At 61.0% G+C, this 21476-nt stretch overlaps 1 protein-coding gene across 4 annotated transcripts; it reads right to left on the bottom strand.

Moving 5' to 3' along the window:
• Nucleotides 1-1257: 1257 nt before the first annotated feature.
• KANK3 (KN motif and ankyrin repeat domains 3) lies at nt 1258-14392 on the bottom strand. 4 transcript variants are annotated; one of them, XM_051639873.1, is made up of 11 exons: nt 14284-14392; nt 8458-8532; nt 6475-8202; nt 5708-5807; nt 5367-5570; nt 4763-4850; nt 4213-4432; nt 3746-3888; nt 3240-3440; nt 3063-3161; nt 1258-2792 (listed from the first exon to the last, which is right to left on the bottom strand). In XM_051639873.1, the coding sequence occupies exons 2-11, from the start codon at nt 8492-8494 to the stop codon at nt 2742-2744; spliced, it is 2871 nt and encodes a 956-aa protein (XP_051495833.1). In that variant the 5' UTR covers nt 8495-8532; nt 14284-14392; the 3' UTR covers nt 1258-2741. The 4 variants fall into 4 exon arrangements, with proteins under 4 accessions (XP_051495833.1, XP_051495831.1, XP_051495832.1 ...); XM_051639871.1 differs by having other exon boundaries at nt 1258-2795; nt 14284-14391; XM_051639872.1 differs by lacking the exon at nt 14284-14392 and adding an exon at nt 13407-13495 and having other exon boundaries at nt 1258-2795.
• Nucleotides 14393-21476: the final 7084 nt, after the last annotated feature.

Here is a 21476-nt window from a genome sequence, read left to right as displayed (position 1 = left end):
GCTGCTATAAATACACCTACTTGCTGTTTTTCCTGGCAGCCACCCACAGACAGTAAGTCTCCCTTTAGAGGCATTAGTAAATACCATTTTCTTCCTCGGCTTTCCCTTCCACCTAGTATCAGCTAGAAAGATGTGGGGTTTTAGGCTATTGTGTAAAGTAAAAGCAAGGCTGAAAGGATTAGGAATGGCCCTGAAAGCTGTCAAGGTTCAGGGGTTGGTTTTTAAGTACTTCTATTTTCCATTTTGTGAGACTTGATACTGGTTTGTGGTGTGTTTGACTCCTGACCTGTGGTCTCTGATGGGAGAGTTCTTCATCCTTCAATGTCCTACAGCTGATAAAGGTGCTTCAGTGGCAGGTGGGATTGAGGCTGTGAGGATCTTAAAGCTGAGGCGAGCACTTATGGAGCAGGTGTTCACATCACTGAACATAGGCAGATGGTAAGGGCTGGTGTTGAAAGAATAGTGGGTTTTTTTTCCCCTCCTGGGGGTGTTTGTTGTGCCCTGGTCAGCTCATGGGTGGCCTGAGGTGGATTTTGTGCTCTGAAGAAAGCAGAAAACTCTGTCAGTGTGTGTTTGTGCTGTTGCTTGGTCTAGTTCTTGATTCTTTGGTGGTGGCTCAGTGTCGGAGCATTGGGTGGGTCTGCATTCCCCTGAACAGTCTGGTGCAGCAGAGCTCTTGGGAAGTACCTTTGAGTGCAAGAATTCTACCTGGGAGTTGTCTTCCCTGGCTGCTGTTTGTTCCCTGCACAGCTCCAGCACTGGCCACAGAGCTCTGGTGACAGCCCTGGCTGTGCCGGGTGGCCCGGGCAGGAGGCAGCTCCTCTTGAGTTGGTGACCAGGCAGAGCTAAACAATAGGGGTGGCTCAGAGCAGCTGTAACCCCTCCCAGATACCCGGTGGGCTCATGGCCCTTGGCCACGTGAGGTGACTTTCCATCCCTGCTCCCAGTCTGAGGGTTGTTCTTCAATAATGCAGTTTAACATCAGAGCAGCAGGGGGAACCAAGGGCCACGCCCAGTCCCCGTGTCCCACTAGGTCCCATGAAGTAAAACACGAAGCCACCACGTGTTTTGGGATGGTTCAGCTGGAAGAAAACCAGACCGATGGATGGAACTAGTTCAAAAACTGGCAGGGAACAAATGGAAAGGTGCATGCACCTGCTCAGGGTGAGGGCTGTGCTGGGCTGCCCCTCTGCTGGACCTGTTCTGGGGGTTTATCTTGAGCCAGACAAGGAGACAGGAGGCTGCTGATGGTCACTGTAATATTTCAAAATAATTTTACTTTCAATTTTATTTATATCTTAAAAATAAACATCAGTATTAAAATATCAGTAAACAAACCTGTGAGACCGAAGCAGTGAGTACAGAATACATACAAGTAGTGTACTAGAGAGTGGCTGTGAGCATTTATATGAACTTCAGTGCAAAGCTGAAACAGACCCACTGCAAGGACAGCAGCACGTTGTCCAGAAGTTTCCTGGGAAGCATTTCCCAGTTTCCAGTATGGCTCAGCCCAGGCCTGTGTGGGGCGGGAAGGATGGCGGAGGCTGGGCCAAGGAGCAGAAACGGGCTGTGACATGGTGCTTTTGTGAAGGGTTTGGAGAGCAGAGCCAGCTTCACATGCAAAAGCCTTTTTATTTTTCCTCCTGGTCCTTGGTCCTTACCTTGTCTGTTCCCACCCTGCCTGGTGCACTCACACTTGCAGACACACACACCTCTGACATACGCATCCATCTCCGTGGGCTCTAGGTTCCCTCTGAGCTCTTCCTGCCAACCTTCCCTTTTTCCTGGAGCTCTCCTCAGCTGTTCTCCCTCTGGTGAGATAAGGGTGCACAGAGGGGCTTGGCTGTTGGCTCTGGTTGCCTTCAGAGTCAGTGGCTACGAGACTTTAAAATGCTGAGGAATTAATTGCTGTCTCCCTTGGGAGAAGGTCCCATGTGGGTAGTGCCTGGGCAGTCTCAGTCCCTGGATGTTCGTGGCTCTGCTTGGCTGCAGCCCCCAGTGCCTGGAAGTTTTGCTCCCATCGAGCAAAAGTGATTTCATGTTGATTTCCATCCTTCCAGTAAGCACTGGAATTTTTTTTTATTTTTTTTTTTTGCTCTGTGTGCATGTGCACACACGGCAGATTTCAGCCAGGAAAGGAAATGCCAGGAAAAAAGGGGCGAGTATTTCAGCCTGGAAGTGCTCCCAGCCTGAGGCAGCGTTAACCCGCTGGTTTGTGTCCCCGCCCCTGCCGAGCACCGTGTCCCTGCCAGCACCAGGCAGGGCCAGCAGCTGACACTTGCCTTGCTCCTTGTCACCAGCCCTGCTCCCTTCCTGGGGCTGCAGGAGCTGGCGAAAAGGGCTGAAACTAGAGCTATTTCTGCCGGGTTTGTTTTTTGCTGGTGTGTTTCTGTGACTTGCAGAGGGCTCTGAAGCAGCATAGCCCCAGTAGTTGTGGGAGGGTGCAGGGGAACGGGTCTGGCTTCTGCTGGCTGCATTTCCCACCTTGTGGTCACTTGATCCTTGGCTCCTCTGTCACTTGGAGTGAGGTGGCCACATGTGGCCGCTTCCAGCAGTGGTGATGGGCAAGTGAGGCCCAGGGAAGGTGCCTTCTCTATTGACAGGAGAATTAAAGCATCTGCAGCCTCAGAGAGTGGTTCAGCACACAGAAGAGTGGCAGGAGAGGGGACATAAATTACAGCCTAGCACTGATGGTGGCCAGTTGGCACATGGCTGGCCACTGGCTGGATCCCATGGTCGCTCTAATTTGGTTTCTTTGGGCTCCCAGGGCTCTTTGTTGATGGTGATGTCCCCTGCTGCAGAGAGAGCAGAGCAATGAAATGTCACCAGAGACCCCTCCAGTGACTTGGTCAGGACCAGGCAGGCTGGTTCTCTGCTGCTGAGGATGCACCCAGCATGTGGCCCTTAGGACACTCTGCTTTCACCCCTGCATCGCCTTCCTGGAGGGCATCATCTGTGTCACCGCCCTGTCCCCTCCCATGGAGCCACCTGCTCACCATGCAGCTGAGCCGGTGTGGGACAGGGCAGGTGGCAGGAGCCCCAGTGAGGACAGTGGTACTCACGGGCTGCTGCGCCTTCATGCCGTTGAGGTGGGCGTAGAGGAGCACGGCGATGTTGCTGTGTCCGGCCTCCAGCGCGATGGCGACGGCGTTGTTGCCATCCTAAAAAGGAAGGGAGAGCACTTGGGAAGGGGTTTGGGGACACGGGTGGTCGAGTGGGCCCGGGCAGCAGAGGCTTACACTGTCCACGATGGAGACGTCGCAGGCGGGCTGAGCCAGCAGCAGCTTCACTGTCTCGGCGCGGCCGTGCTCGCACGCGCACATCAGGGCAGTGGAGCCCTCCTCGTCCTGCAGGTTGACGTCGGCCCCGCAGGCCAGCAGAGCTGCCACCATCTCCTGCCGGCCGTGGCTGACAGCCAGCATCAGTGCTGTCTGCCCAGCCTGCAAGGGAGGGGACACTGCCAGACTGCTCCTCCCGGCTCTGCCCACTGCCCCAGGAGGGACCACCGCTGTCGCCACCGCCCCCGCGGTCTCTGAGCACCTCCCTGGCCTGGAGTGTGGGTGAGACCCAAGAGCCCTGATGCCAGGCAGAAGGAACTCCTTACGTGGTGCCCTTTCTCCATGTACTGGCCCCTCCAGAGTTTGGAGCCACAGGCCTGATCTTGGAGGAGTTATGTGTGGCCTTGGCAGCTTCTTGGGAGCAGGCGGAAAGGGTGAGGATAAGGTGGGCCCCAACCCACACCCACCTGGCTGGCTTTGGCGTTGACGTTGCCCATGCTGAAGAGCCTCCTGACCACATTCATGTCATCTTCCTGCTCGACGGCCGCCAGCGCAGCCAGCATGAGAGCTGTGTAGCCAGCTTTGTTCTGGTGGTCCACGTTACAGACCCCTGTGGGGATGGGCAGGGTGGGGGGCTCAGGGTACTGCAGGAGGCATGGACTGACCCACATGCCTCCCTCCCACCCTGCCCAGGATGCTGTGAGCTGTCCCACAGCACCATGGACATGGACCTGCTGATGGGTCCCCCACATCAAATCTGGGCTCCCAAAAGGCTGGAGTGGCTGCCCTGCTTCCCCCCACTTCCCAGGGAAGTTCTCCCCATCCCTCTGCTGTCAGAGCCTTCCCCCCTGCAGAGCTGGCATGGCCAGGAGGTGACCTCGGGTCCAGGGTGGGGTGGTGACGGGAACGTTTTGGGGGGGTGGGGGGCACTGACCCGTGTCCAGCAGCAGCTGCACAATGTGGAAGTTGGAGTGGGAGACACTGTAGTGCAGGGCTGTGTTGCCGTTCCCGTCAGCCAGGTTCACCACGTGGGCCAGGAGAGCTGGTGAGACCTCAGCAAAGGCCAGGAGGTGGTTGGCGACGGTGTCGGGAACAGACGACTTCTGGCTGGACAGACGGAACCACTCCTGCAGGACCAGGCTGCTGCTGGCAAGCTGTGGGCAGTGAGCAGGGCTGAGCAGCGGGGCTGCATCTTCCCCCAAGCTTCTGCATGGCCCTGAACCCCCTGAGCCCCCCTGCACCCACCCCCCTGCTGCCAAACCCGGCAGGGCACAGATATCCTGCTCCAGAGGGGACTGAGTGAAGGCAGGACCCTGAAACCCCAAACCCAGACGGGGATGGCCTGAGCTGAGGCCACACAGCTTCGGGACAAATCCTGGAGCAAAGGGCTGTGCTGGGAGGGAAGGGGCTGAGCTGGGCTTTGCTGGCTTGGCCAGCCCAGAGGGGACCCCAGCAAGCCATCCCACCCACAGCACCCCACTCACCACCTCTTTGCTCTTGGTGGCAGTAGGGTGGCCCAGATGGGTCTTGACGATCAGACAGGCCTCCCGCATCCTGGGGCTCAGCTCAAACCTGGGGAGAGCAGGAGGCAGCTGCGCGGGGCTGCGGCGCCACGAGGGGCACCCGAGGCCCCCACGGAGGTTTTGCTCCTCTCCCTGATGCCTGGGAACCTCCAGGACCTCCCCGTGGTGCCACGTCCAGCCTGCTGGTGCAGCCTGGCAGCTTCAGCCACTGCAAAGCCTGCTGAACCAAGCCCTATACAGACATGCTTGGGCACAATTCACCCATTTTTAGGCCAAGTTTTATCCTTTTGTTGAAAAATGCAACTAAGGACTGTTGGTTGTTGTTTGTTTTTTTCCCCTCCAAACTCCAGCAAAGAGGCATCTGGGGCCTCACTCTCATCCTTGCCTTAGCAGACCCAAGAAGCTGGAAGGAATTTTTCCTGCTGGATGGTTTCTGCAGGAGCTGAATCTGTTTTTCCCATTGGCTGCACCAAAGCTGGGGCAGATGCCCCAGGCTGGCAGGGCTGGTTCTGGCTTGTGGTTCTCAGAGACACAGGGCAAGGGAGCAACCCCCACCAGAACTTACTTCTCCTTCACCTCGGGGGGCTCCAGCGGGGTCACAACAGCCCCCTCGGGCTCCTGTCCTGGCTCGTGCTTGCCTCCTCCAGCCTCCTCATCTGAGGTGTCACTGTCCCCCTGCTCTTCACTGTCGGAGCTGTCAGGTGAAGCCTTCTCAGAGGAGCTGTCTCCTTCCTCCTCCTCCTCCTCCTCGCTGGATGTGCTCTCGTACCTGCATGGAGGGAGGACTCTCAGTGGCAACATGGTACCCATATGATCCCCTCCAGGCCCCCCACTGCCACTCCCCCCAGCTCAGGACAGGGATTCCAGGGCTGGCCCAGGGCGGTGGCAGGAACCCCGGGCACGTACTCCCCGTTCAGCACGCCCACAAACTGCAGGCTCTTCTTGCTGCCCTCAACCTCACTCCGGGGGACGCCGTCTCGCTTCTTCATGATGGACTTCAGGGCTCCTGGGGGCAGAGAGGACTCCTGAGTGTCACAGAATCCCAGACTGGTTTGGGTTTGGAAGGACCCTAAAGATCATCCAGTCCCACCCCCCTGCCATAGGCAGGGACACCTCCCACCAAACCAAGTTGCTCCATGCCCCATCCAACCTGCCCTTCAACACTTCCAGGGATGGGGCAGCCACAGCTTCTCTGGGCAACCTGGGCCAGTGTCTCACCACCCTCACAGCAAATAATTTCTTCCTAATATCTCACCTAAATCTCACCTCTTCCAGCTGGAAACCCTTCCCCCTGGTCCCATCCCTCCTGCCCTTGTCCCAAGCCCCTCCCCAGCTTTCCTGGAGCCCCTTCAGGCACTGGAAGGTGCTCTAAGGTCTCCCTGGAGCCTTCTCTTCTCCAGGCTGAACAACCTCTCTCAGCCTGCCCTCATAGGTGAGGTTCTCCAGCCCTACAGTGTCAGGGGCAAGTGAGCAGGAACCTCCCCAAAGGGGGGGGCTACTTGAGCACCCCAAACCCACCAGACCTCAAGGCAAGCATGGAAGGACATGGGCAGAGTGCAGGCAGCTGCTGTGATGCAGCGTTGGCCTGACAGGTGCTGTCCCCAACAGGGCCACCCTCTTTTCACAGGACCATCCCAATCCAGACCCTGGTGACATCCCTGACACCAACTCACCAGCCACGGGGCTTGGGGCAGCTCTGCCATCCTGTGCTGGGGACAGGTCCTGGCTGCTGTGCGTGGTGCCCGGCGTGGCCGCCCCAGGGACTGGGCTGCCCTGGCACGTTCCCATCACGGCTCTCGCACCCTGCACTGAGCAGCTCCTCGGGGCATCGTCCGTGCTGGGCTCTGTCTCCTGGCCTGCTGGGACCGCGCTGCCCACCTCGGTCTGGCTGCCCTTGTCTTCACACCTGGTGGCCAAATCAGGGCCGACGGCCACGTCCCGCCCATCAGGGCGGCAGCCCACCCCCACACAGCTGGTTGGTGGGCAGCACTCCACACCTGCCTCCACCATCTCCGGGGGGTCACCGGCTGCCCGGCTCTGTGTCACCACTGCTGCCTCCACCAGCGCCTCGGCCACCTGTGGCTTGGCTGTCACCTCCTTGTCTGCCCGCCCGCCCAGCCGGCGGGCACAGACCTCCAGCCGCAGCTCCTCCAGCTCCCGCGTGGCCTCCTGCAGGTGCCCCTCCATCAGGGCGATCACCTCCTTCTGGTGCCCCACTGTCTGCTGCAGCAGCTCCAGCTCTTGCTCTGCCTCGCTGCCCAGCCCCAGCGAGGACTCCAGCACCCAGACGGCTGCGTCCCTGTGCTCCCTCGTCCCACCGTCCGGCACGTCACCATTAACACCCTCCTGCTGCGACCGGTAGTAGAAGACGGCGTCGGTCATGGCCCGGTCCTCGCCCACCGCCACGGAGCGGCAGGGCCTCTCGGCTGCCCTGGGGCTCCTGCCTGACCAAGCCCTGCTGCCCCGCTCTGGCACAGCCAACTTCTCCGTCAGCTTCCTCAGCTCCACGATCTTGCTCGCTCGCCCCTTTGCTGGCTCCGCGTCACTCTCCGGCCCCGCTCGAGGCGGCTCCTCTCCTTCCAGCCCCACCTCAGAACCAGGGGAGTGGCTGAAATCCTCACTGGGCTCCCCCGCTGACAATTTCTCCATCAGCTTCGCCTTCTCCCTCTTCAGCTCGCAGATCTGTGTCTCCAGGAGGGGGATGGTTTTCACCTGCTCCTCCAGGTCCCGGAGCTGGCGCAGGGCTGCAGCCATCTGCTCCCGCACGTGCTGCAGCGGCGCAGCACCCAGCCCTGCCGCCGGTGTGCTGCGCCCCGAGCTGCCCGGGCTGCCCCGGCCCCAGCCCTCAGCGCCCGTCGGCACCCAGGAGGGTGGCTGGCCTGGGGCACTGCGGGAGGGACCACCACTCCCCTGCAAATGGCCCTGCTCCTGCTCCAGCCTCCTGCTTGTCTCCAGCAAGGTCTTCTCCACCCGTGGGTTTCGCGCGAGGCACTTGTGGGTGGGAGGCGGGAGCAGCCGCACCGGCGGCGGCGAGATGGGGTGGGAGGTTGGTTTGCTGAGGGGCTCCAGGGAGAGGCGGCCGTGTGGGGACAGCAGCAGGGCAGCCCTGCCCTCCTCACTGGTGGTGGAGGCCAGGGACTCGGTGGAGGTCCAGGTGCTGGTGCGGCTGCGAGGGCTGCGCAGGGCCCCGGGGGGGTGCCGGGCCCCTTTGGACCTGCGAGGCACTTTCTTGAGCGTTTGGCCACTTTCAATGTCATCGACATATTTCAGGAAATCCAGATCCAGGAGGAAGCCATAGGGGGTTTCCACAGAATATGAGCTCTTCTCCCCATCGTCCTGGTCCCGGTACAGGAATGGGCCCCCAAGATCTGCAAGAGGAGCACGGACCATTACACGGGGACCTGGTGGAGACAGGAAGGCTTTTCTGACTGGGTTATACTGGGATTTGCAGCCTGCAACCCACTCCCTGCCCTGGTGCTGCTGGAGGTGGGCCTGGCAGATGTCCCATCCCTGGCACCCTCGGTGCTGCTGGGTGTCACAGGGCACCCACTCTGTGTTAGGTCAGAGGTGGGGTGAGGACATCCATTAGGACGGCCCTGCCACCCCCTCACGCTCCTTCTGGTGTCCCCGTCAGGTGCCAACCCTGGTCCCTTTACCTGGGAGGTTTTGGTTCAGGGGCGCGGGCTGAGCCATCTTCTCCCCGGGCTGCCGCTGACCAGGGCACCATCAACCTGCAACAACAAAGGGGCCACGTCTGCTGAAACCCTGCAAACTGGGGGCTGGGGAGCCCCAGGCAGCCACAGACTGCTGCCCCTGTCCAGGGAGCACCCCAGGGCCCCCCGCCATCCCTGGGGACCCCCTCGCCTCCCGCCAGCCCCGGTGCCACCAGCTGCAGCTCGGGCCGGCTGTGCGGCGCTGCCGGTGGGGCCAGGGATGGTTTGTACATTTAAGGAATGTTTTGCAGCTGGGGCTGGGATGGCTGTGGTGGTGATGCTGCCAGCTCTGAGGGTGTAGAGTCATGAGTCACAGCTCGTCTGCAAGGGGGGCACGGGCCAGGATTAAAAAAAAATAGTAAAAAAAAGAGGCTGCGGCCTTTAGGGTGTGATTCTCAGAGAAGTTTGCTTTGGATAAAGGAAACAGATGCTTCTGCAGAGCCAGGTGGCAGCAGGCAGCTGTCTGCACCCGTCAATCACCAGGCATGATGCCCATCCTCTCTACCCAGGCTGTGCAGGATCAGGGTGCCCTGTGCTGTCCACCCCCCTTGGGGGGTTTTGAGGGCTGGTGACCCCCAGGAGAGACCTGGCTGCTCCTCCCTGTTGATGACGCAGGATAAGGCCTGGCAGAAGGTGGTGGGGAACTAAATGGGAGCCTGTTTTTCTGAGGAGTCAGGCCTGGGTGTGCTGGAGGAAAGCCAGGAGGAGGTGGCTGCAGTCCCCCTGTGAGCTGGGGGGTCCACCAGCTGTGATCGCTCAGCTGGGACCTGCTGCAACATCTGGTGACATCTGGGTGCCAAGGCCCAGGTGGGAAACACTCCTGGTGGGAGCAGGATGGGGGCAAACAGCACCCCAGGAGCACTCTCTGCTGCTGCACATGGTGTCACCCTCCAGTGGGGACCCAGTGCCTGTAGGGCACAAGTGGCCATGGGGCTGTGCAGCTGCTGGTGGGCAAAGCATTTGGCACCAGCTATTTCTGGAAGCAGGCAGGGGGGAGGCGTGCTGCAGAGGACAGGAAGCTCAGACACAGCCCAAAGGGAAGCCTGTGCTCAGCACTGCCCAGAAACAGGCAGGTCCAGCCTTGGCTGCAGAGAAACACCCACATGCACCCCCAAGCCCCCTGCCAGGATCCAGACTGTTCTAGCAGAGAACTGTGGCTGCCCCATCTCATGGCCTAGCTTGGGTACTATGCACTAGTCCCTGCCTCTGCCCCTGCTGCTGCTGCTCCCCAGCCCTGCTGCTGTGGTTGCTCATCCCAACAGGCTGCCAAGACCAGAGGTGCAGGAAGCACCAGGCCAGGCACCAGGCGATGGGGCAGCCTCCCACCACCAGCCCAGCACACGGGGTCCAGGGGCTGAGTCCAGCTGGGCAGGGATGATATGTTTCCCATCTGTCACCAGGCCAGATCCTGTCCAGCTCCCTTGGGATCATCCCAGCTTCATGCTGGCACCCCTTTCATCTTCCTTAGGAACATCCCAGCTCTATGCTGGCACCTCTCCACCTCCCTTGGGATTATCCCAGGTCCATGCTGGCATATCTTCCAACTCCTCAGGGATCATACCAGCTGCGTGCTGGCACCCCTTCTACCTCCTCTGGGAACATTCCAGCTCCGTACTGACACCCTTTCCACCTTCCCTGGGAACATCCCAGCTCCATGCTGGCACCTCACCATTCCTGTGCTGCCTAGAAGGGTCCAGACATTCCCCACCTCATCCAGTCCCTCCCACCCTGGGAAGCAGTCGGCTTTCTCCTCTGCACAGCCCTTGCTGCAGGTAATTAAACAGTGCTGAGGCCAGGACAAACTTCCCACTAGGCTCCACACATGCTGTAAATCAAACGGGAGGAAGAGGCAGAGGAACTGGAGCCGGAGCCAGCGGGTGCGTTTCCTCGGGGGAAGCGGCCGGCAGCTCCCTTCCGCGGCGGGTATTGTCCTGCCTGGAGCTGCGCCAGGAAAAGCTGCCTTGGCTGGACCCTGGAGCTCTCTGCTCCTCCCACTCATGGCAAAGGTGCCCTTTCCACCAGCACTGCCCCACTGTCCCCTCCGCTTACCCTGGGACACGCTGCTTGTCCCCTCTGCCACTTCATCCGACCCCTCCAGCTCACATCAGCAGCGGCTGCCAACCGTGTGGCTCCCCAAAGCCTGGAGATCCTCCCGCAACTCCCCCGGGGCTCTCGGCCCCTGTTAGTTTTGGTTTGATGGGCTGGACCCAGGGCAGCAGCTTCTGCCTTTACCCAGCTCTGAAACAAAGGTCCAGGCCAGGTGATGGACCTGCAGGCTCCCAAACACATGCTAATTGCCCCAGGGTCCCCAGGATGTGCAAAACTCTACAGGGTCCCTGGCATGTGCAAACTTCGTAGGGGACCCCGCAATGCACAAACCCTGCCAGACTCCAGGCAATATGCAAACCTCTGTGGGGTCCCCACAATATGCAAACCTGCCTGAGGACCCCACGGTGTGCAAAGTGCCCCTGTGCTGCTGGTGGGCTGGGCTGGGTGGCAAGGAGAGCAGCAGGCTGGACTTGAGCCAGCAAGGATGAGCAATGGAGGCCAACAGGCCCAGGGTGCAGCAGCAGTGATAGGGTTAAATCCCCACACCCACAGCCCAGCCACCACCAGCACCTGCCTGGCCACACAAAGCCAGCCTTGTCCCCGCCACCCGCCAACACCTCGGCACCAGTTCAAAGAGAAGTCGCTCTCCACCTGGGCTGAAGGCCCGACGAGGAAGACCGTGTCGGCCACTTTGGTGCCAAAGGCTGCTTTTCAGCACCTTCGGCCACTCCCCTGGGCACCAGGGCTTGGTGCTGCTGGGGCTGGGCCCAGGGACCTTCAAGGAGGCAGGGGACCTGCCACCAATCCCAACTTCCTTTGGAATAAACAGGAGCATTGTCTTTAGTCCTGGTGTTCCTGCAGAAAAGCAGGATGGCATCAAGAGAAGCACCTTGGGGAGGTCTGGCAGCAGGAGGAGGAGGATGTGCAGGGACCCCATCATTTCCACAGAGGCAGAGTTACACTTCACCCTGGGCTTGCACCTCTGTTTCCCCCTCTTGCGGTCATACTGATGCCAACACAGGAAACTTGGAGCCAAAACTGGAGCCGTTCCACATGGCGGGGATGGGGCAGCCTGGACACCTTGGCACAGCTCAAGTAACATCCAGTAGCTGTGCCCCAGCCCCCTGGGCCTTATCGTCCATAGGACATCCCCCCTCTGGGTCCCCAAGCCCCTGGGCTGGCAGGGAACAGCCCTGAGGGAGCTATTTTTAAAGTTCCAGACTCATTCAAGCCCTTTCCCTTGTCAGGGGCACAAGCGGGGCAGCCCCAGCCCCAGCTCAACCACATGCTGCCGTGCAGCCTGAGCCACTCCACTTGCATGGCCAGGGCCAGACACGGGGAGGGCTCTCCCTGGCTCTCCTCCTGAGCCAAAACACTGAGGTCATGAGGAATGTGAGAAGAAAAGAGTCCAGAGCAGCCCTGGCCAGCACGACTTGATTTATCTCGGCCAGGCACGCTTCCCTCGAAGCTGCACACAGGCGATAAGTCCTGAAGCTGGGGCTGAGGCTGTTCCAAAGTTAAAGGGAAACCACTGAGCAAGCACTCGGCTTCCTCTGCTGCCTGTGACCTGCTGAGATTTGGGCTTCTCGCAGGGAGACAGCTGTCACACGTGGCCATCACCTGCAGTGTCCCTGGCTGGTGCTGCAGGCTGGGTGGTATCCAGGGCTCATCACACCTTCCCATTACTGTCCCATCCCCACCCCTGCCCCAGGCTGTACAGGACTCCAGCCTGTTCTGTGCCACCCACTGTCCCTGTGCCTGCTCAGTCAGCCTGGGGCTGCTCCTGGAGGAGCTGGGTCCCGTGTGGGAGGGTGTGGGAGGGTGTGCCGGTGCTGGCCCAGGGAAGGAAAAGGAAACGCTTCTTTCTTCTCAACAGGCTAATTTCAGGGTTGGGCTGTTATTTCTGGAGTTGTCATCATTGTCAGCCTGGTTGGTCAGGAGGCCATAGGGGCTACTCCAGCACCTCGGGGACCTCCCTGAGCTCACACAACACCTGGACAACAAGCACATTGTCCGTACATGGACACACTCACACGGGCATCAGCTCGACGGGCCCCGTCACACCTACAGCTCTATGGGGCTCCCATATGTGCCCTAGAGAACATCTACCTACCGCTCGCCCTAAACCCTCGGCGCAGCTCTTCCCATCAACACCTCCCGGACTCCCTTGGGGCTGGTGTGTTCACAGGTTTGGCAACACGCCCCGAGGGCCTGGAATCTCCTTGTTGTGAGGTGTTCGGGGATGAAATGGTTAAACTGACACCCAGGGTGTGCAGGCACAGCCCGGGCACACGCAGGCACAGCCCCAGGCTGTGTGCGTGCCAGGGAGCATCCCGAACCCCTCCGCACCCCAAAGGGGCCGGCAGCAGCCCCAGCACTGCAGGTCCCCAGCGCCCCAGGAGCCCCGCAGCACCCCGGTGCCCGCAGCACCCCGCACACCGCCGCACGTCGGGGCGCCCGCCCCCAGCCCCGGAGCCCCATCCGGCGACTCCGCGCCCCCGCCAGCCGGGGTGGGAGCCCAGCCCGGCCCCGACGGCCCGGAGCCGCAGGCACCGGCACCTCCTGGGCGCGGGCAGAGCCCCGCTCCTGCTCCCGCTCCCGCTCCCGGGCGAAGACACCGAAGCTGAGGATGCCAGGACCGCCCCGCCCCGCCGCGGTCCCGGGGGCTCGGGAGCGGCCTCTCGGCGGGCCCCGGGCGCCGGCGGCGGCTCCGAGGGCCCTGCGGGGCGCCGAGAACTGGATGAGCCCCCGCGACGAGCCGCCGCCACCGGAGCCGCTCCCGGAGCCGCCGGCGCCCGCCCGACCCCCCTGGCCCGGCCCTGCCCGGCTCCGCCGCCCCTCACCTTGTCGTCGGGCGTCTGGGCTGCAGCCGGGCCCCCGCGCGGGGCCGCCGTCCCGGGCCCGCCGGCTCTGGCTGCAGCGGGGCGGGCCGGCAGCGGGGCCGGGCGGGAGCGGGGCCGGGGCGGGGCGGGGGCGGGCGGCGATCGCCCCCGGGCCCCTGCCGGGACGGGCACCGCCCCCGGGCGGCATCCCCACTCATCCCTAGCACGGGGGTTCCCGCATTCCTCGGGAGAGGGGGTATCCGTTCCCCCCTCCGGGGAGGGACATCCCCCATCCCGGTCACCCGGGGGAAGGGGTGTCCCCTGCTCTGGTCACCCCAGGATTCCCCTGTCCTAGTTACCCTGAGAAAGGGGTGTCCCTTGTTCCAGTGAGTTCAGGAAGGGAGACGTCCCCTGCTCAAATCATCCCACGGCTGGGGGTCCCCTGCCCCTATCACACAAGGCTTGGGGGTCCCTGCCCTGGTTACCCCAGATGATCCCTGCTCACCCTGGAGAAAGGGAGATCCCCAGTCCCTGTCACCCTGGCAGTGGGGTATCCCCTGCCCAAGCTCAGCACTGCTGTGGGCTGGGGGCCTGCTGGTGGCTGGAGTCCAGCTCCCTGCCTCACTCTGTCCCCCCACATACAGGTCACCCCACCCCCAGCCTGCTTGGCCCCCCTTGTGCTGCCTCATCCCACCCAGGGCTGGGAGGCCTGTGCTGCTCGCTCTGGCCGGGCTCCCTGGGCCTGGCCCCGCTGGGTTTTTGGCAGCCCTCCCTGGTCCCAGCAGCAGGCTGTTTGTCTCCTTTTCTTGCCAGCTTTCTTCCCCGCCTGCTTCGTGTGCTGGTGGCTCAGCCACCGAGGCTGTCCTCCACCCCACAGGGACCCCTGGCAGTTTCACACCTTAAAACTTGCCCTCACTAGCTGCTCCAAGTCCTTGCAGCGCTGAAACCCTCAACAAGGACTTCTGCTTTTCCTCTCCTCCTCAGCTGCTGAACCCCCGGATGATTTGTCACGGCTGGTTCTTCTGTAACACTACTCACAGGAAGAGCAGGAGAAACAAGATGTGCTTCCCAGTGTCCCTCCTGCTGCCGGCTGCCAGCCTGGGGACTTCCTGAGCAGGGGTTTGCATCCGGACGGAAGTCCCTGAATAGCCCTAATGGATCTACCTCCACCGACAGACCTCGTCCCTCTCTAACCATTTACATACTTGGCTTTGGCAGCATCCTGTGGTAACGGCAGTGACTTCATGCCATCCTTCTGCCTCCAGAGGAGGTCTAGAAGAGCGCGGCTCCTGTTGATTCACTGCCCGCTGGGCAGGGCAGGGCAGGCAGCCGGGTCCCCGCAGCCACGCCGGGTTTGCTGCGGAAACTCTGCAGAGCTCAAAGACAAAGCCACGGCTGCAGGAGTCACAAGGACTTGTTGGTGTTCCAACCTCATGTAAATCACAACTTGCATCTTGGAGACATCACAGAGAAAAGCTCTCCCCCGCTCTCGGCTGTTGGACGGCGCGGTGGCTTCACCCCCGGGCAGGGATGCGGATGCGGGACCGGTCCGAGCTGTGGCACCTGCCTGGGCGGGCATTGCCCGGCAGCCGCGGCCGATCCCGCGCTGGGAGGCAAGTGACGGCGCCCGCCAGCTTTGCTGCTGCTGCCGCCTGTGCGAGGTGCAGCCGAGGTTTGCCGATGTTCAGGTGGGTGATTTCACACCTGGATGCTGAGCTCCAGTAAGGATCAGGGATTTGCCACAGCCTGGGACCGAGCTTTTTGTGTTCAGCATCTCTCTCGTGAGCCTGCATGGAGGGGTGAGGGGGCCTGGCCAGGCTTCAGCTGCTGCTATAGGGGCTGTTTTGTAAACAAAACCCGACAGTTTTCTGGTGCTGGAATGTTGTAGTTCAACTGTCTGAAGACTTCCATGGCATCATGGCAGGGCCCAGCAGAGCCATCCCTGGAGCTGGACCTCACACTGGACATGGAAAGTGGTCCTGACCCTCCCAAGAGGATCTGTCTGAACAAAAACTTCCAGGACCAGATGGATTTTCAGTAACTGAGACACATTTAAAAGCTATTTTTGGTCCAGAAGGTGGTCTCAAAACTTTCCCTGTGAAAAAGGAAAGGGAGTACATGTGTGTGCATCTGTGTTGTGACACGCACTAGCGTGGCAGGGTGCTGCCCTGCAGGGTGCTGCCCTGCAGGGTGCTGGGGAACACCGCCCTGGGAGCTGAAAATGGTGCAGACCGACAGAACAGGCTGTGTCCAAGTCCCTCCACATCCAGTGCAGGAACCAAGTGGTGTCGACATGCAAGAAAGCACACAAAGCTTGGCCAGGCTCTCAGTGGTCAGCAAGCAAGCTTTTGTTGTCACCCTGCCTTGTTCAAGTAGCACTTGGATGGAAAGAGTCTGAAAAATGCTGTTGGGGAAGGGCTGCAGCTCAAGCCATCCTGCTCGCTGCAGCTCTGAACAACTCTGCTCCCTGGGCAGTGGGATCCCAAACGTTTGGGCACCCTGGGCCCCTCTGCAGGCAGCAGGCTTCCAAAGCCCTGGGTATCCATGGCTGCCTGGTAACCCACAGCTAGGAGAAGCCATGTGGGCTCAGGGTGCACATGGAGAAGCAGCCAGTGGGAAGTGTTCCAGCCCTTTCCTGACTTCCCTGAGTTCATGTCCACTAGCTCCAGCTCTGCTGTGCCTGCTTGAGCCCAGCTTCTGGCTCCATCTCCTCTCCATGGCTTGGCTGCTGGGCTGGGCTGGCTGTTCATGGGCTGGGACACACGGGCCAAGGCCAGCAGGGCCCCGTAGGAAAGTGGTATGAACACCTCCATGCTGCACAAATAAAGTAAACCAGCCCAGTATGCTTCCCTCCTGCAGGCCCAGATGTCCTGCCCACAGCTGGGTGTTCTTGTTTTCCACCCACAGGTTTGGGAGCGGATGGGAAGCTGTTTCCTCTTGTGGCCTCTCAGCTTGAATCCTTCCCGCCAGGATGCTGCAGCAAAACAATGGTCCAGAGAGCAGAGCAGGAGCAGGTTCCCCAGCTGGAGAGCTGGGGAAGGGTCCTCAAGGGGCTGCCGGGCGCCCACACTGGGCTCAGACCTGGCTAGGCTGGCATGAAGGGGCTGGTGGCAGAGGCTGAAGCCATTGCGGGAGGTTGTACCCCAATGGCAGGACAGCCCCCCCCAAAGACCCTGCACCAATAGCTTCCCCTCTTGCCATCTCCCAGCACCCCATCACCCGCCACGGACCCCCTTGAACATGATGTAGGGCTGTGCTGTGGCAGCTGCATCAAATACAGAACAGTTGCAATGTCACCTGCTGCCTGGAGACCTCCTGCTCCATGCCACCCCCTCCTATACCCCCCAGATGTGTGTTGCCCTGTGAGCCCTCTTGTCCCCAGTGTGGCATTGCAAGACCAGCCCTCACCCAGGTGCAGGGTGTCCTTGTCCCTTGTCCCCTCTGATCTAGCCGGCTGCAGGTGACATTTCGTGCCCATGTGGCACAGCAGGCGCAGGTTTTTATCTCAGGAAATATTTCCCGCGCTTGGCACAGCACCCAACCAGCCTGGGCAGGGCTGGAATGGCTTTTGTTTGTGGCTGCATTTGCAGCTCAGCCTTATCAGGGCTGAGGAAAATGCCACGCGGGCTTTTGGCAGCCAGGATTTGCTTTGGCCAGAGGCCAGACCTGCCAGCAGCAACTGGGGGGGACCTGCCCCACCAGCCGGTGGCTTCCTGCCGTTACGTGTCCACAAACACTCCCCAACGGTCAGTGGGAACTGCCAGCAGGACACTCCCAGGTCTGGGATTTTCCAGGTCCCCAGACCCACAGAGGGTTTGCAGCCTGGGGTGCCTTGAAAAGTTGGGACCTTGGCTTAAAATCAGCACTCCTTAAAAATGGGCATTTTTCTTTTGGTGCCCCTGGGCTGCATCCCTCTGTCCATCCGTAGCCAGCAGGCTGCAAAATGTGTTTTGAAAACAAGTGCCACTCTGATTGTCTCCAAATGGGGTCAGTCCCGGGAGGGGGCAGTTAGGGAGGATGTCTGCTGGTGCAAGTTCCTGCCACCTCAGGGTCGGTCCTGCAGCTGGATGGACTCCAGGCTGCTGCCCTGCCCAAGTGGGAGAGGCTCTTGCATAGGAGCAGCACCCCCAGTCCAGTTCCAACATCCCCAGCTCTTGGCAAGAGGGGAGGACACTGTCCTGCATGGGGACACACATGTCCCCATCACCTGGTGGGTGACATGGGCTCAGCTTCGCCCACCGATGTCCAGCTTGTGCCTTCACCCTGCAAAGCAGGATGGGGATGGGTGTCCCCCAGGGGAAAAACCAGCCCTAAAATACCACCTTATCCTGGGCTTTCTGCCATCGAGCACCCAGCAGACATGCCAGCCAAGTCCTTAGGACAAAGAGGGAATGTCCTGCCCAGCGGATGTCCCTCTACCCTGTCACAGCCACCAGCAAACTAACCTCTCAGTCTCTCCACAGGGAGCTATTTCCAGCCATTTCCAGCCCTCTGCTCCCCCCATCTCCACAGCCCTGGGGCTGATGGAATCCGACTCCGTTGTGATATTTCCAGCGGAGCCGAGAAATGCCGCGTGTCTGGGCACACAGAGCGTCCTTCTCCGCCCGGCGCCCCCCGGGCCCGGGGTCTGGCGAGGGCCGGGGCGGAGCAGCAGGACCTTCCCGGCAGCAGCGGCACAGATCTGCCATTGAGAGGCAGCAGAAAAGCCTTTCTGTGCTGCCGCCCCAGGCGGCACATCTGGTCCCTGCGTACAATGGAGCCATTGAGCCGGCGGCAGCGGAGCGGGGCCAAGGAAATGAGCTTTCCTGCTCCTGCCCCTTCGTGGCCTGGTTTGGAGCCTGAATCCTCCTCCTGGCAGCACCTTCGCCTTGGCTTCCTTTGCTTGAATCCCTCCTGGAACTTCCCACCCCAACCAATGGACAGGAACAGGTTCTCCAAGTACTGCACCGTTGCCAGCACCTCCCAGAGCTCCCTCCCGGCCTGTTCCAGGCATCCAGGCCACCGCGGCAGGGAGGGAAACAGCCCTGGTGCTGGCACCCACCTGCTTTTTTCTTTGCCAGCAAGGACCTATAGGTCTATATGAGTTTTTCCCCGCAGATGATGCATGGTGAAGTCAGGGACTCCTAACTTGCTGGCCCAAGCCAGCCTGCACTACCAGGACAGGGACAGCCCCACAGGACATGGAAAAACAGCCAGACATGCAGGACCTGTGTCTCCCCTCCCTGGAGGAGCAAGACAAGAGGGACGACATAATCTGGCCCTGCAACCACAGGAGGTGGGGCAGGGGAGCACCGGCAGCACAACCAGCACCATCCAGGCTCAGCACTGTGGGTGGCAGGACACTGCTCTGGCCCTCGTGGAGCAGCACCCGTGGGTGCCCTTCAGACGTGTCCCTCAGCACGGGACACTCAGCAGCACTGACACCCAGCAGGGGCAGACACCTGAACTGAGGGACGTTTGTTAACAGCTAATGTGTGTTGGGAGGATGCAACACAGACTCTGGGCATTGCAGGGGGAGGGTGAAGCTGAGGAAATGTCCCCCCAAGCTGATGCAGCTTCCAAGGGCTCAGCAGCAAAATCCTTGCTGAGCACCAGGGCAGTGGCTGGTGCCGCCAGCCCAGCTCCACTCTGAGCAGCGTGGCAATGCCACGGGGTGCCTGAAGGGCCCCGAGCCCCCCTTTTCACTGGGCAGGGGGGAGCAGAGGTGGTGGTGAGGGTGGTTGGGTTGGGAGCAGAGCACCATGGCAGAGCTGGGGCTGGGGGTGCACGGGAGGAGGTGTCGGGCTCACTGTCCAGGTGGGCAGGACATCGGGGTCCCACCCAGTGTGAACCTCCAGGGCTGGGGCTGGGGGGGCTTTGGGGTAGGGCTGTGGCAGCCAGCAGGAACAGCCGTGAGGGGGTGTCAGGATGAGGGGGTGACAGGGTGAGGGGCTGATGGTGTGAGGGGGTTACAGGCTGAAGGGGTGACAAAGTGACGAGGTGGGGGGCGGACAGGCTGGGGGTGACCCTGGGCTCACACCTCCAGATCTGCAATCCCGAAGCCGCCCCCCAGCCCCGTCCCAGCCAAGCCCTCCGGTCCTCTGTGTCCCCGTCGCCCCTTCCCGCTGCCGGGAGCGGCGGCACCAGCCCCCGCGGGGCTGCGGGGCGGCCGGGAGGGGGCGGTGCCGGCCCGGGAACCGCTGCGGAGCGAGGGGTCCTGGGGGGCTGGGGCGGGGGGCGTGCGGGGGGCTGGAGGTGGGGGCACGGGCGGGTGAGACGGTGGGTGCGGGGCTGCGGAGGGGGTGCGCGCACAGGGTGCGGGCCAAGAGGGGTGCAGGGGGTGCCCGAGCGGGTGGGTGCTGGAAGTGAGGGCATGGGGGGGGCTGGAGATAAGCCCCCGGAGGCTGAGGACAAGCCCCCCCCGCGTGGTGGGCAGTGACGGGGGAACAAGAGGCCACACAGCCTAGGCCAGGGCAAAGCAGCTTTTTGTCCCCCACCCTGATCTGCGCAGCCCCTCAGTGGCAGCTCCCAAATCCCCGTCCACAGCACAGGGTGACACAAAGAGATGGAGTCATGGGGCGGACGGGAGCAGAAGCCCCCAGCTGCACTGCCCAGTCCTGAGCACGCAGCTCTGCTGCTCCTGTGGCTGCGCGCACGTGGAGCCAGCAAGCAGCCCTGGTGTCTGTGCAGGGCAGAGCATCTGAAGGGGCTACAGGAGAGCTGAGGGAGACTTTTTGTAAGGGCCTGGAGTCACAGGACAAGGGGGGAACGGTTTCAAGCTGAAAGAGGGCAGTTTTGGATGAGATATTAGGAAGAAATTCTTTGCTGTGAGGGTGGGGAGAGCCTGGCCCAGGTTGCCCAGGGAAGCTGTGGCTGCCCCATCCCTGGCAGTGTTGAAGGGCAGGTTGGATGGGGCTTGGAGCAGCCTGGGCTGGTGGGAGGTGTCCCTGCCCATGGCAGGGGGTGGGACTGGATGATCTTTAAGGTCATTCCCAACCTAAACCAGTCTGGTATTCTGTGATCCCTTCCCTGCAGGTGACTGCCGTAATGGGCTCGTCCCAGGGCCCTGAGGATGCAGCACTGAAAATATCTCCAGCAGACCAACAGCAGCTCTATGTAGCTAATGGTCCCTTTTTATGGGGTGACTGCCAGGCTGGTTTTCTCCCACAGATGATGCCCAAAGCAGTGGAGGGAATGGCTGTGGCCAAGGACAGGTGGCAGCCCTCAGGGAAAGCAAAGCTGGAGTGATCTGAGCTCTGCTGCAGAGTGCAGGGTGCGGGGGTGCCCGGCCATCAATCATTTAGTGTTGTTAATTTTTAATGTGTAAAAATCTCTTTAAGTAAGGAGCCCAGCGCAGAGCAGGGCTGATGATTAATTCAGGGAGTGACGCACAGAAGCGAGTGCTGGGCCCAGCTGCGTCGTGCGGGGGGTCCCACTGCTGGGGATCAGCCATGAAACGAGCTGGGGGGCTGGGAAGCAACGGGTCTCCTGCAAGGCTGGTGTCACAAGGTCACAGATCAGTGATGCTGCTGTAGCACTTGCTGGTGTCCACCCCAGGACTGGTAGATACTCCTGCCTCAGCCCTGGAGGTGTCCCACGTGCTCCTGTTGGATTATTTTGGGGGGTTAATGAAGCCAGGTGCTGCTTGGAGTGGAGTCTCCCTGCTGTGCTGTTGGTGTTGGAGGCTGAGGGCTCTGACAGCCCCTCCACCCTGGCATCCCCTCACAGCCTGCACCCCATTTCCAGCCAGCAGGTCTGTGCCAGTAAATGCACGAACGAGTAATAGTACCAGGAATAACGTGCTGGTGGTGGAGGTGGCCAGTCCATGAGGCACACACTGCACATTTCACCATCCTCATCCCCCTTCAGTGGGATGAGAAAACCCCAACCCTCCCACAGTGTCCTTGGAGAGGACAGGCCAAATCAAGAGACCGTGAGTGGGGGTACGAGTCAACTAGAGAATAATCCATAAGTAGCAGGAGGAAGGGGAAAACTGGCATTGACCGAGGGTGTGTTTCTCCAGTGAACGGCCTCACGCCTGGCCACGGGCAGTGAAGGGCAGGGGGATGCAGCCAGTTCCCAGCAGCTGTGGAGAAGCCAGCAGGTTCAGGC

This window comes from Apus apus, chromosome 24, assembly GCF_020740795.1.
Source record: "Apus apus isolate bApuApu2 chromosome 24, bApuApu2.pri.cur, whole genome shotgun sequence".
Taxonomy (NCBI): Eukaryota; Metazoa; Chordata; class Aves; order Apodiformes; family Apodidae; genus Apus; species Apus apus.
The sequence above is the reverse complement of the archived record's forward strand: the minus strand, read 5'-3'. Positions and strand labels throughout refer to the sequence as shown.

Coding starts and splice junctions, on each gene's coding strand:
- KANK3 (XM_051639871.1), bottom strand. CDS start 8,494: ATGGCTCAGCCCGCGCCCCTGAACCAAAACCTCCCAG. Junction 4,433..4,762: donor CCACCAAGAGCAAAGAGGTG/GTGAGTGGGGTG, acceptor CACTGCCCACAG/CTTGCCAGCAGCAGCCTGGT. Junction 2,796..3,062: donor GCATGAAGGCGCAGCAGCCC/GTGAGTACCACT, acceptor CTCTCTCTGCAG/CAGGGGACATCACCATCAAC.